We start from the raw sequence: 13,798 nt of genomic DNA on the forward strand, positions 1-13,798 counted from the left end.
GATGGTAGGTAATATGCTAAGTGTACTCTACATAATTTTAATTTGACCAAAATTGGTCAGATCAATTCAAAGTTCATATATTTAAAAATTACAATTTTAAAAGAAAACCCAAAAATATTAAAAATTCGTGTATTAAAAGTTCACAGTTCTAGCTAATATATTTAGGAACTGAATTTAATTGGCAAACAAAAGCTCCATATTGGTGACCCATCCCCATTATCGAATTAAGTTTAGTAAGTTAGTTCTACTCCACTTTAGGTACCCTTGAATGCATCACTTGTTGATTTTCTGTTTATGAACATCTCAATTCTCAAGTGATTAGAAAGATTGCCTCTTGAGGCAAGAGCGATCCCACTAGGCCTTGAGATGGCAGTGAAAGAGAGACGGCTATGTTTGGATGCCTTTTGCTACATGTGACTCCATGGTTGGACCTACGTGCAAAGAGGGAAGGGCTTTAGCTCCTAATGAATCCAAATTTTTTAATTTTTTTCTATTGTGAAATTTTAAAATTTATTCATATTTTGAACATATTAGTATATAAAAGCTCCTAATAATAATTTAAATTACATGAAAATTTAGCCTCTACTCATGCTCATTCTGCCTCCACCCCTGATACCATTCCACTAGCTAGCAGAAATGTGTTGTTTCATTCCATGAGCTTAAAGCATGTAGTGGATCGTCGTGTATGGATTTCTTGAATGCTAGAAGAGCTTCAATATCGGTATGGTTGTTGGAATGTGAAGGAGCGGTGATCAAGAGAATGAAGAGGGTGAATAGAATAAGAAAGTGAGTAGAGATGGGAGGTTTTGTCATGGTGTCTTCAAGTAGTAGAATAGTTTTGCTAGCTTGGTTTGATAGAAAGATCCACTACTTAAATTTAAGTTCTTCGTACCTTAAAAATAAGAACTACTCCATTTTAGTCTGTCCCTTAAAACGTTGCTCGAGTTAGATTCAATTAATAAATTTTATAAATGGCATGTAGAACATGATCAAGATCTCAAGTTAATGATATAGACAAGTGGAATTAAAGAGGGTATATCCTCTACTACCCGGAGGTTAAACTGATACATTCACTTTTTTATGAGAAAATAGCTACTATTGGAAACTATCCAAAATTTGAGGAGCTCTTTGCGCAATTAAAACATAGATCAAAGATTAGACCACTGATTTTTGGCACCATTCCAAGAATCATTTAAGATATAGGGAGATGACATGTTTTGCTATGGTTTTTTGGTGTCTTCAATTAGTAAGAATAGTTTTGCTAGCTTGGTTTCTTTCATAAAAAGATCATCTACTCAATTTTTCCAAAACCAAAAATTCTAATTTCATCAAGTTTGAACACAATTTTAGTTTTGGAAAGTTGTGTACATTATCTTTCTGTTAATTAGGTTGAAAATTTGGTGTGGTTTGTAATTGTAACCATATTACTCTCTCCATCCTAGATAATTTGTCCTATTTTTCTGTTTTGGTCAGTCCCACTCATTTCACTTTTTAACATTTTTGGTAGTGGACCCCATATTCCACCAACTCATTCCTACTCACATTTTATTATAAAACTAATACTAGTATATAAAAGTAGGACCCACATTCTCACTTTTCATTACATTTCTTAAAGCCCGTACTCGGTCAAAGTGAGACCGGGACGGAGGGAGTAGTTATGAAATTCTAAGTCCAACGTAGACTTTACTTGTTGAAAATTAAGTTAAAGTAGACTTAGAATATTAGTTATGAAATTCTTCTTCTACCGAACAACAACCGTGCGGCCTCTCGGTGGATCTGCGGTGGCGCCACCTATTGGGAAAAATTCTTCTTTTGTTCTAGGAAGCTAATTGCATTCCATCTTAATGAAGAGGAATAGATTTATTCTAACTCAGGGAGCATGCGTCACTGTTAATGAAACGTATAAGCGTTGTGCGTTTTTGCGCAGCGACACATAACGCTGATGTGTCTCTAAAGATGAAACGCATAAGAATATTGCGTTTTTACAGTGACGCATAACACTTATGCGTCTTTCAGTAGTGACGCATAAACATTATGCGTCTTTGGTCGGGTTTGAAATCGGGCAGAGGCAGCAGAACAGAACACTTCTAAATCGGGCAGAGGAGCAGCGGCGAATTTCAACATTTTCAATCGGCGATTTCCAGCTTTTTCCGGCGAATTTCAACCGTTTGCAAATATCTTCCGGTAATTGTTCTTCAATTTGGCTACATTCATCATTTATTGCTTAATTTGTGTAGGTTTTCCCTAATTTAGCAAAATTAGGGTTTATGAGGAAATTGATGAATTTATGATGAAATTGATGAATTTAGGGTTGATTTTTGTTGTTTTGTTGCCTATTTGTGTGTTTCACATGTATATATAATTCAATGGATAGAAGAAGAGGGCGGGGATCAAGCTATGGGCAGGGAATCAGGGTCTGGGGAAGAAGATGAAGAAGTAATATCTCGACCACCAACCGAGGGATCGTCACGACCAACTGTGAAGAGTTCATCAAGTAAGTTTGGGAAGGCCATGCATAATGTATTCATGGGATTGTCAACAAGGAAGAACAAAGGGAAAGCTCCAACAAAATTCACCCCTTCGGAGAAATAGGTTTTTGATAGGGGTTGGCGTCATATGTATCTTTCAGTGTGAATTTATATGTTGTAATGGTCTTTGGTGAACTTGTGTTTATAAATATGTTGGTATTTGTTTATATTGAAACAAGTTTGGATCACATAATTAATGTAAATTCTTGCAAAAAAATTTTAAAAATTGACAATACAAAGTATCGATTGTCAAACACTCATTCCACCTGGTTGAAAAAAATGACAACAATATTCATCTGACATAATAACTGTCAAGCATGTAACAATACAAATCATAATAATTGTCAACAACGTCTACCACAAAATGTGGATAAGTAAACATAGTAACTGTCAAATAAGATCCATCACATATGCCCCAAAAACAAACATCAACAATATTCAGCCTCGAAGCCATGCCCTCTCTTGTCAGCCGTTCCTGCAAATCAACAAAAATTGTCAATAAAAAACCTAACAGCTCTCAAGTACACAACTCAATTCCAAAAGCTAGGAAATATATACCATGAAATTACTGAACAGCACCGTCTGAGCAATTTCTTCGGTCATGCCCCTCTTTCTCGCAATTTCTGCAACGACGGGGAGCTCTCGGTTCATCATCCTCGCGGACATCCATTTGATTACGTATCCTCCTTCTTCTAACTCGACCACGCCTTCTAGGAATCAACTGCTGAGGGGTGATGCGCAATTTCCATGAAGGTTCAACCCAATAATCTTCGTGTCTTTGTGCATCAAATGAAACTTGACCATAGTACTGTGATCTCCATGTACCTAGGTAGTAGCACTTATCTATGAGGTCAATCATGACGTGACCTTTGTCTCTAGCAACTTCACAACCATGTGAACAAGGAATTCTCCGCGTCTGCCACTTACCACAACTGCACGTCGAATCTAGATACTTGACTATTTGAACATTGTTGCCCTTTGACACTCCATTTTCTATTCTTCCTCGAGTTCGGACATGGTACTTTCCTATATCTCGGTCAATTACAGTAATGTAATGTTTTCGCCCCTTTGAGTCATTCTTAGCAAGCATGTTCCTCGCCCACGGGGTTAACTCACCTTCAGTGTGTTCAATTTTTGTCTTCTTCTGCACCCACCATTTCACCGTCCTCCAAAATGTCAAATCAACCAAAGATCTAATTGGCAACTCTCTAACACCCCGCAACACGTTGTTGTAGCACTCCGACATGTTTGTTGTGGCCACCCCCATCGAAGTCCACCATCGTAGCATAGTGACCAACATTCTTTTGTAATCCTATTGAGCATTCGCATTGCACCACGACTGACATCAGATAGTGCTCGACTTCTTCTGTCAAATTTACGTACCTGAGTACAGACTCCCTACTTCCTGATCATGGCCTTCACACTGGGGCCCTTGTGTTTCTTCAACGCATTTGCCCTCACATGGACCAAACAAAATTTGTGGTGTATCTGTGGGGCCCTTGTCATGATTTCAGACTTCATTGCTTTGAAGATTCCTTTATGCCTATCTGATATAATGCACACCTCCCTCTCGTATTTCACCACATGAGTTCTTACATGATCCAAAAACCACGACCAACTGTCATTGGTTTCTTCATCCACCACAGCATATGCAATAGGCAAGCATGTCTTGTTAGCATCAAAACCACAAGCAACAAGCAGCTTACCTTTAAATCTTCCTCAGAGGTGAGTCTCATATATTGTTAACACCGGTGCAGCCTTTTGGAAAGCATGTATTGCAGGGCCCAAATGCCCAGAAAACATAGTTGAACACATTTGTACGTCTCTGACTCAACAGCTCATTGTGCTTCCACTCAACAATTGTGCCCGGATTCTGTGACTGGAGTTCAAACATGTAGCTTGGCAACTGCCTAAATGATTCCTCCCATCCACCATATACAAACTCTATAACCTTTCACTTTGCATACCATGCCTTCTTATAACTGATTGACACACCAAATTTGCCTTGAACATCAGCTATTATTGAGAAGACCTTGAAATCGGCACATTGTCGCACATGATGTCGAATAGACCTCTTCTAGACAACCTTGAACTGTCATCAAATTCTTTTTTTTTTTTTATGCTTCTTCTTACAACAAATTACATACTCATCTCAAAAAGTAAAGGGATTTTAAAACTACAACTACAAATCACTAACAGCAGGAGAATTAAGTGACTTTCTGCACCAGTGTATACAGCTTAACTACGAAATATTTATACCATAAAAAAATTCAAGATTACATTTGTCAGAAACATATACAAAAAAAAAAGAAAAAAAAAAGTGAAAAGATTGTATGAATTTTACTCATCTTCCTCATTGTGTTCTTGTTTACCTTGGAGTGCATCGGCCAAATTAAATTTAAGATTCCCTCTCATGGTTCTCGAATTCGCCATAGTCAATGCGTCCATCCTTCACATTTTCAAAGCATAGTCAACTAAAAGCAGATGCCTACAATCTTCAAGGCGATTCAGGGGATACTTACGTTGTCTATGTCGATTTCTTTAATGATCTCATCTATCTGATCATCGATCAGGCCAAAATCTTTGCAAGCTTGTTGGAGCTCGTCAGTGGTGATGTAGCCACTCCCATCTTTGTCGAAGAAGGAGAAAGCAGCGAGAAGATTTTCCTCTCTTTCCATTTTGTTCATGTGCAATGTTGCTGCTAGGAACTCACCATAGTCTATAGTCCCATTGTTGTCTATATCAGCCTGCAATCAAACATAAATATTTAAACATACTTACCATTTGGGAAAAATAGGTAAATAGGAAAAAAATGTGCCACTTTTTGCCCCAAAAATTGGGATGTACAAACCGCGTTCATGAGTGAAAGGATCTCCGATTCCATTAGATCGGACCCGACTTTTTTCAAACCTTGTTTGAGCTCCTCATACGTTATTGTTCCACTGTTATCTGCATCGAGCATGCTGAATAACTGTCTCAAACCCCCGATTTCTTCCTCCGAGAGGCGTTCCGCTATAACCTGCACGTGCATCCACCCAAATTACAGTTTATCAATTTTATCAGTTGTCTTATACGTCTTTTGGTGATGTTCAAAACGGCATTTTTTTACTTATTTTAATCAAACAACGTTGTTGTGAACATCAGTTGTTTTGTACACAGATGAGACAACTGGAAAAAAATGAAACTTCGTGATTTAATATTCTGTTTCTAAAACTTTATGGGACTTCATAATTTAAAATTTTCGATTACTATATGTCATTTGTTTCTATAGGATAAATAAAAACGTTGATACTATATGTCATCTTGCCTTTCAAGATTGTTCTGAAGATTCCATTGTCGGTTTCTGCGAAGTTGAGCAACAGAAAGTCCATGAGATCATCACTCTATCAACTGTTATCTGTGTATCTTACATTTCGCACAAAGAGTCAGACGGACTAAAGGGATCGAGTAAAAAGGTTTATTACCTGCCCAAAATGGAGGAACACCACATAGAAATATGTAAAGAATTATACTCCTTGCGTCCACCCTTAAATGTATCATTTTTTTTCGTCCACCTGCCCATAAATTTTATATTTCACTTTTTCTATTCTGAGCAATTAGATCTCACATTCTATTAACTCACTCTACTCAAATTTTGTTACTATAAACTTAAAGTTGGACTCATATTATAGAAAATCCTTCCATCTCTACCCTTCTCATTATTCTATCTCTGTTCTTCATCCTCCTCTCTGCCATTCCTTCTTTATCATGTGTGTGTGTGATGAGAATGACTATTTAAAGGTTAAATACAACACATGATGTTGCTGTATGTATATATATTCATTCAACTTAAATTTCTAATGTCAGCTTATAGAGATATATAGTTATTCTTGTGTTTGATCCATGCATTACTATTCTCAGATTATTGAATTTCATGTGTGCTACTTATCTAATTTACCTCGATAAATTCACACTTGTATCATAAGCAAATATTGAAGAATATAAATATTAGACATAACTTAAGAATATAAAAATGCGACACAACATAAAGAAACTACCTTTACAACAAACATGGAAAAACTGCAAATTTCTCTATGGTTCTTTCAAATATGAAAAAGGGCTCTCTAAATAGTGAACAAAGAGTAACATCAAATCTTAAAGAATATAGCAATGGGACATAACATCAAGAAACTGCAAATCTTGAAGAATATCAAAAAGAGACTTAACACATAACATCACAATTAAAAAAAGAGTGAACAGAAACTGCCTTTACAACTGAAAATGTTGCCAACAGATAGAAAGGAACAACTATTTCAATGTTGGCACGAAGCAACATTTCTTCCATTTTTATAAACTGGAAACACTTTTTTAATCTTTTTCAAGTCATTAACAACCTCTGTCATCGACATGCGATCTCTTGGAAGTTGCTTCGAGCATCTCACTCCAATCCTCAGAATTGAAACAATGCAATCCCAATACTTTTCATCCACATTAAGTTCTTGATGCAGAAACGGATCCACTACTTCTGTTACACGGTCCGTCAAGGCAGTGCTAACGAAGTCTTGGAGATTTAGGCAGCCTTCGAATGCATCACTTGTTGGTCTTCTGTTTGTAAACATCTCAAGCACAAGAACTCCGTAACTGTATACATCCCCTTGAGTTGATGCAACATAGCTCATGCCATACTCTGATCAAAATACATACATAGTTATATCCACGTAAAAAATTTGTCAATTAAAAAGTGTAAAGTATGAACTAAACCTGGAGCAATGTAGCCTATGGTACCCTTGATTGCTGATGAACTGCTTCCTTCTGTGGATGTCAAATTTTGTGAAATACTTGACACAATTTTAGCTAATCCAAAATCACCAACTTTGGCGACCATGTCTTGATCCAAGAGAATGTTACTCGGCTTTAAATCTCCATGAATAACTATGGAATCAGTACCACAATGCAAGTACTCAACTGCAGATGCAATATCAATTGCAATATTCAGTCTCTGAATAGCACTGAGAGCTCCCCTGCCTTCAATCTCAGAATGCAGCCAGTTCTCGAGGCTTCCGTTGGCCACAAATTCATACACCAATGCCTTAAAATCATTCCCTTGAAAATCAGTGCTGTCACATACACTCACAATCTTGAGCAAGTTTCTGTGTCGTATGCCTCTCAGTGCATTGCATTCCGATGCCAAACTCTTATAAGCTCCTCTTACTCTAAGATCTAGCACCTTCACTGCTAAATCTGTCTGCTCATCATCATCTTTGATAGTCCCTTTGTATACAGATCCAAATCTCCCTATACCAAGTAGATTTGTCTCGGAGTATCCTTCTGTGGCACTCAAAAGATCGGCATAAGATAGCCTCAAAAAGTCTGGCACTTGGAATGTGGGGGCTCCAACATTTAGATGTGTACGTCGCTTGTGTATAATGATCACACAGAAGCACACTGCAATCGCTAGGCATATGGCTCCGACAATAGATGGGATCAAGATTTTACCTAAACCTTTCTTGTTGGAGTTTGGTGATGTTGGACAAGAAGGAAGGTTTAGTCTTGCAATACCTCCACACAAGCCTTGGTTTCCAACAAGTGAGATTGCACTTTCATTTTGGAAAACTCCGAGTGTTGGGACTTCACCTTGCAACTCATTGAAAGAAATGTTGAGATACACCAAGCGAAACTCAACAAGAAAACTTGGAATCATCCCTGAGAGATTATTCTGCGAAATATCCAAATACTCTAAACCTCTCAAAGCCCTAAGACTCTCAGGTATCTCACCTTGAAGAGAATTTCTGTCAAGGTGAAGCGAGCTGAGCATCACACAACTGCCCAATGAAGTTGGGATGGTTCCGGATAATCTATTGTGGGACAAGTCCATGGCCGCAAGATTTGTCAATGTGCCAACTTCTGATGGAATATTACCCGCCAAGGCATTGTGAGATACGTTGAGTACAACAGCAATGGAGGAAAGCTTAACAATTTCGGGAGGTATTGAACCACTGAGATTGTTGTATGAAAGATCTAATGATAACAAGTTGGTAGAATTGCCAAGACTATTAGGTATACTCCCAGAAAGATTGTTTAGTCCCAAGTCCAGATTGTTCAACAAAGTCAAGTTGCCTAATGAAAATGGCATCTCGTTTGTCAGTCTATTTTTATAGAGATAAATTACTTGCAACTTATGAAGTAATCCAATGGAGGAAGGAATTGGACCTTGTAGATTATTTCTAAAAGCTGATAATGTGGTGAGACCAACAAGGTTTCCTATACTAGATGGAATGCTTCCACTTAACTGATTTTGGTAAAGTCTTAGGAACCACAAGTGATTAGAAAGATTGCCAATGGAATCTGGCAACGAACCACTGAAATGGTTTGTAGACAACGTCAAACCTTCAAGTTTAGTGCAGTTTGTGAGGGATGATAAAACAGGACCTATATCTCCATGGAAATGGTTATAATCAGCTGTAAGAATCTCAAGAGATGAAAGCTTTGATGAATCAATCATTTTTCCGGTGAAATTGTTCCCAGTTAATTGTATGTGTTTAATCAGGGAAGAGTTCGATAGCGAAGCTGGAAGCGCTCCACTTAAATGATTGGATTGCAAATAAAGGATCATCAAGTTGGGAAGTGTGGAGCCTATGTCGGAAGGTATGTTTCCATGGAGTCGATTGAAAGCAACTATAAAAATCATGATACTTGAAATATTATATAGGCCTAATGGAATAGTACCAGTTAGGTCATTATAACCCACAGCTATCAGCTGCAATCTTCTAAGCTGCACGAGCGACTCTGGAATCTCTCCATGGAAGCGGCATTCGTTTAACGAAAGTTGTAATAGATCCGTGAGGTTTCCTAGGAATGGTGGAATAGTCCCTGAAAGCATGTTGTCTGACAACCCTAATGCTTGGAGGTTGACAAGAGAAGCCATCTCGGGGACTATAGCTCCACTAAGGTCATTGTCAATCAAATTCAGGTATTTAAGATTGATACATCGTGATATGTTTGTTGGAATCCCACCTCCCAAAGAATTGTTACTAAACTCGATCACTTCAAGCCTTCTGAGGCGACCAATCTCTTGAGGGATTGGGCCGCTGAAGGTGTTGTTTTTCAAGTTGATGATTCTTAGAAAAGAGAGGTTACCTATGTGGGGTGAGAGCGATCCCACTAGGCGTTGAGACCGCAGAGACAGAGAGACGACTCTGCTTGGATGCCTTCTACTGCACGAGACGCCTTTCCATCTGCAGTAATGCGTTGTTTCGTTCCATGAGCTCAAAGCATGCAGTGGATCATCGTGTATGGATTTCTTGAATTCTAGAAGAGCTTCGAGATCAGTATGGTTGTTGGAATGTGAAGGAGTGGTGGTCAAGAAAATGAAGAGGGGGAATACAATAATGAAGGGAGTAGAAATAAAATGTTTTGCCATGGCTTTTTGATGTATTGGATTTGTAGTAGTAGAATAGCTCTGGTGGCTTGCTTAAATAGTTAAATAGAACGATCATCTACTCAGTTTTCCAAAACCAAAACATTTGTTCATATTTGAAGAAAGTGAAGGAAATTACACATCATTTATTTCTTAAAGACTTGGTGATGTGCATGTTTTGAGTCAAGGGTCTGTTGTCCATATACAAATTTTCTACATAATTAATGTGAAGACTAATCTTCGACGTAAAATTTATGCCATATTATAGCTTCCTCAAATTAACGTGGACGCTTTCTTTCTTCTTTTCCTCATGTCGTTTATAATAAGCTTGAACCCAAAATCTCCCCCGTTTAAAAACAACAACTAACGTGGGGTATTATGTTTCAAATTTTTTATTCATACTAATACTCTTTTTGCATGGTATTTGTCTTTTATTAAGATTGCTTTAATAAACAAAACGTTAATTGAAGTAAATGCCGATATAATTACACGATTTTAAAAGTCTTCTCGATATTATTCTTTAATAAAAGAAGCAACTCAATTATGAAGAAATTAAGGGAGAAGAAATTAAGGGAGTAGTAGACTTTATTTTTGGTCAATCTATACTATCACATACACTGAAGGCTAGAAGAGAAAAACAAACTTTTTCATGTAATTGTTAGATTCACCATTACCACCACTTCTTTTGCTATCTTTGAGTATAAAATCATGAACTTTGAGTATTTCTGATTTTCATCTAGAAAATACTTTTCTTTAAATTGAAGCAAATGTGTTTGCAGTTAGAGGTGTCAAGTGGGCCGGGCCGGCCCAGGCCCGGTGAGGCCCAGCGACATTTCAGCCCAACCCGACCCAGGCCCATGTCGGTGGCGGTCCAGGCCGGGTCTGGGTTTTGGTATACATAATGAGCCCAGCCCAGGCCCGGGCCCAGTTGATATGTGGGTCGGGCCGGACCGGTTCTGGGCTGGGCCAAGTTCAAAACTTTTACTATGCTATAACTATTAATTAATCTGTATATATATTGCCACTAAATAAGGTAAGATTTTGTAGACAGGAGTTTTATATAGGAATATGTAATAATTGATTTGTGTATTACACATACACGCATATGTGATACAATCCCACAAAATTAGGAATTATAGAACCATTTTCAATTGAGATAAATCAATTAACAACTACTCCTTCCGTTCCAAGGAAGATGACCCCTTCTTTGGGCGGCACGGGATTTTATGCAGTTATATTTTGTGTGGTAAGAGGAGAGAGTAAGAGAGAGGGAATAAAGTAGAGATAAAAGTGTTTCCATTTTAAGTAATGGGTTATCTTGATTGGGACAAACCAAAAAGGAAAGTGGGTCATCTTCAATAGGACGGAGGGAGTAATATCTATAATGGGAGGTGATGAATGGCTAACTAATTAGCAATTCAAAATTGAGACCAATTTTTAACCATTAGATTAGAAGATCTTGTGGTTGATATAATGTCAAGTGTAATAAATTTTAAATTTAAATAATTATTAATTAGATTAAAAGGGTATTAATGTCAAATCCTATATGTAGTAATTATAACTAACTATTTTCTCTCTCCTCAAAATCATCTCAAATCTTTAAATTTACGTAACTCTCTCAATTTAAATTATTTTTTCATAAAAAAATATATCAAATTAAAGATAATTTAATAAGGATTCCAACGATATCTCAATTGCATATGTTCCGACGATGTTCGAGTGATGAAATTTGATAAATTATATTTCAATTTTCGTACATGTTGATAAGCAGCTTTTATCAACAAATGCAACAAAAAATCTCAATATGTTGTAGGCAAAGTCTCAATATTATGCATGTCCAATCTCAATAAAAATGTGTTGATATTTTCTTGTCCTTGTGTTGATATTCTAATTTCATATTGTTGATATTTGTAATACACAATGTTGATATAAAAAAACACCTACGAAAATCATATGATAACATAATGACGATATTACCCTTTTGTTGATATTTTGTCTACTATTTATTGAGATTTGTGAGCTTTAATCTCATCCACTCATTTTAAAATCCAAAGGTGGAGATTTAGTCTTGATTTTGGATTAGGGTGCTACAAGCATTAGAATAGGACCATATCTATAATTATGCAAATTAAATGTAATAATGGAAATCAAATGATTTAGGTTGAGTAATTGAATTAATTAATTATTTTTTAGTAATATCATTAATAAAATTTAGAATTATTTTGAAAACATACAAATATAAAATAATCATGTATCTGATAATATATTAATAAAATGGATATGTATGAAAATAATATCCAAACTTCATAGTCTATATTTTTTTTTTATACACACGTAAGGGAAGGGGTGCGATCATATCATAACTCATATTTATGTGATAGTCTAATAACCCTATCATTTTATGGGTCAAAAGTATCATTTTTATTAAAAATGATATGTATACATGATAAAATGATATTTTTCAGCATGCATAAAATGATACTTTTATTCCATAAAACGATATTCTGTTCCATAAAATGATATTTTTCATCCATAAAATGAGGGTTATTAGGTTATCACCATAAATATGGGTTATGATATGATCACATCCCCGTAAGGGAATATATTATATATACAAATTACATTTTGCATGCATATGGAAAACTAATCAATTACTCCTATATATATGGATTATATTTAGTAGAGATAAATTATTAACAACCAATCTCTACAATTATGCAAATCAAAATTATTATAGCACAATAGGATCCTCTATTTTTGAAAAAAAAAAAGTCAATAACTAATCTCTTTAATTATGAAAATCAAATTTATTAGTATAAGTTTTAATTTAAGTTACGTTTTATTAATAACGTATCTTCAAAATATACAAATATAATATAACCATGTGTCTAACGATAAATAAATACTAGGAGATATGAATATGTTATTTGTATTTTACTTATGTTATGCATAAATAAGACTATTGAAATAATTAAAAATATAGTATAGTATAAAACCAAGTACATAAGTTAGCTTCTGTCGGGCCTGGGCCGGTCTTGGGCCCGGGCCGATCCTGGGTTTATAAAACAACTCAATTGGAGCCCATTTCAACTAATGAGCCCAGCCCAGGCCCACTTCGTATAAAACCAAGTACATAAGTTAGCTTCTGTCGGGCCTGGGCCGATCCTGGGCCCGGGCGGTCATGGGTTTATAAAACAGCCCAATTGGAGCTCATTTCAACTAATGAGCCCAGCCCAGGCCCGCTTCGTTACACTAGTGGGTCGGGCCTGGGCCGGCCTGAGCTGGGTCGGTCCGGCCCATTTGACATCTCTGTTTGCAGTAGTACCATTGTGGCAAATAACTAAGTGTACTCCGCATAATCTTTAAATTGAAGTTGACGTGTTTTTCGAGGTAACTTTCTATCTTTTACCACGTAGATGGTAATATGCTAAATGTACTCCATGCAATCTTTAATTTTACCAAAATTGATCATATCAACTCAAAGTTTATGTATTTAAAAATTACAAGTTCAAGAGAAACCAAAAAATATTAAAAATTCGTGTACTCCCTCCGTTCCAAATAAGATGACCCCTTCTTTAGATGGTACAAGATTGTATGCAACTTTATTTTGTGTGTTAAATGGAGAAATTAAAGTAAGCGAGAAAAAATATATAAAAATAAAGTGTTTCTAGTTTTAGTAATGAGTCATCTTAATTAGGACAAATCAAACAGAAAACTGGATCATCTTCAATGAAACGAATGGAGCATTAAAAGTTGATAGTTTTTTCAAACAGTTTTAGCTAATGTTGAGGAACTCCTTATTTGAAATTTGAATGCTTGGCTAGAAACCCAATGCATATATCTTTGGGCTGAATTTAATTAACAAACAAAAGCT

General features: G+C 36.3%; 1 protein-coding gene and 1 pseudogene across 1 annotated transcript; both read right to left on the reverse strand.

The window, feature by feature from the left end:
- Window positions 1-3,093: 3,093 nt before the first annotated feature.
- LOC148923724 (uncharacterized) lies at window positions 3,094-4,422 on the reverse strand (annotated as a pseudogene).
- A 2,307-nt stretch (window positions 4,423-6,729) lies between these two features.
- Window positions 6,730-10,003, reverse strand: LOC125206735 (uncharacterized). Its single transcript, XM_048105971.2, has 2 exons — window positions 7,269-10,003; window positions 6,730-7,194 (listed from the first exon to the last, which is right to left on the reverse strand). Exons 1-2 carry the CDS (start codon window positions 9,925-9,927, stop codon window positions 6,821-6,823), a joined length of 3,033 nt encoding a protein of 1,010 aa, XP_047961928.1. The 5' UTR covers window positions 9,928-10,003; the 3' UTR covers window positions 6,730-6,820.
- Between the last annotated feature and the right edge of the window lie 3,795 nt (window positions 10,004-13,798).

This window comes from Salvia hispanica, chromosome 6 (assembly GCF_029641045.1).
Source record: "Salvia hispanica isolate PSC_SH4W2 chromosome 6, Shi_PSC_v1, whole genome shotgun sequence".
Classification (NCBI taxonomy): domain Eukaryota; kingdom Viridiplantae; phylum Streptophyta; class Magnoliopsida; order Lamiales; family Lamiaceae; genus Salvia; species Salvia hispanica.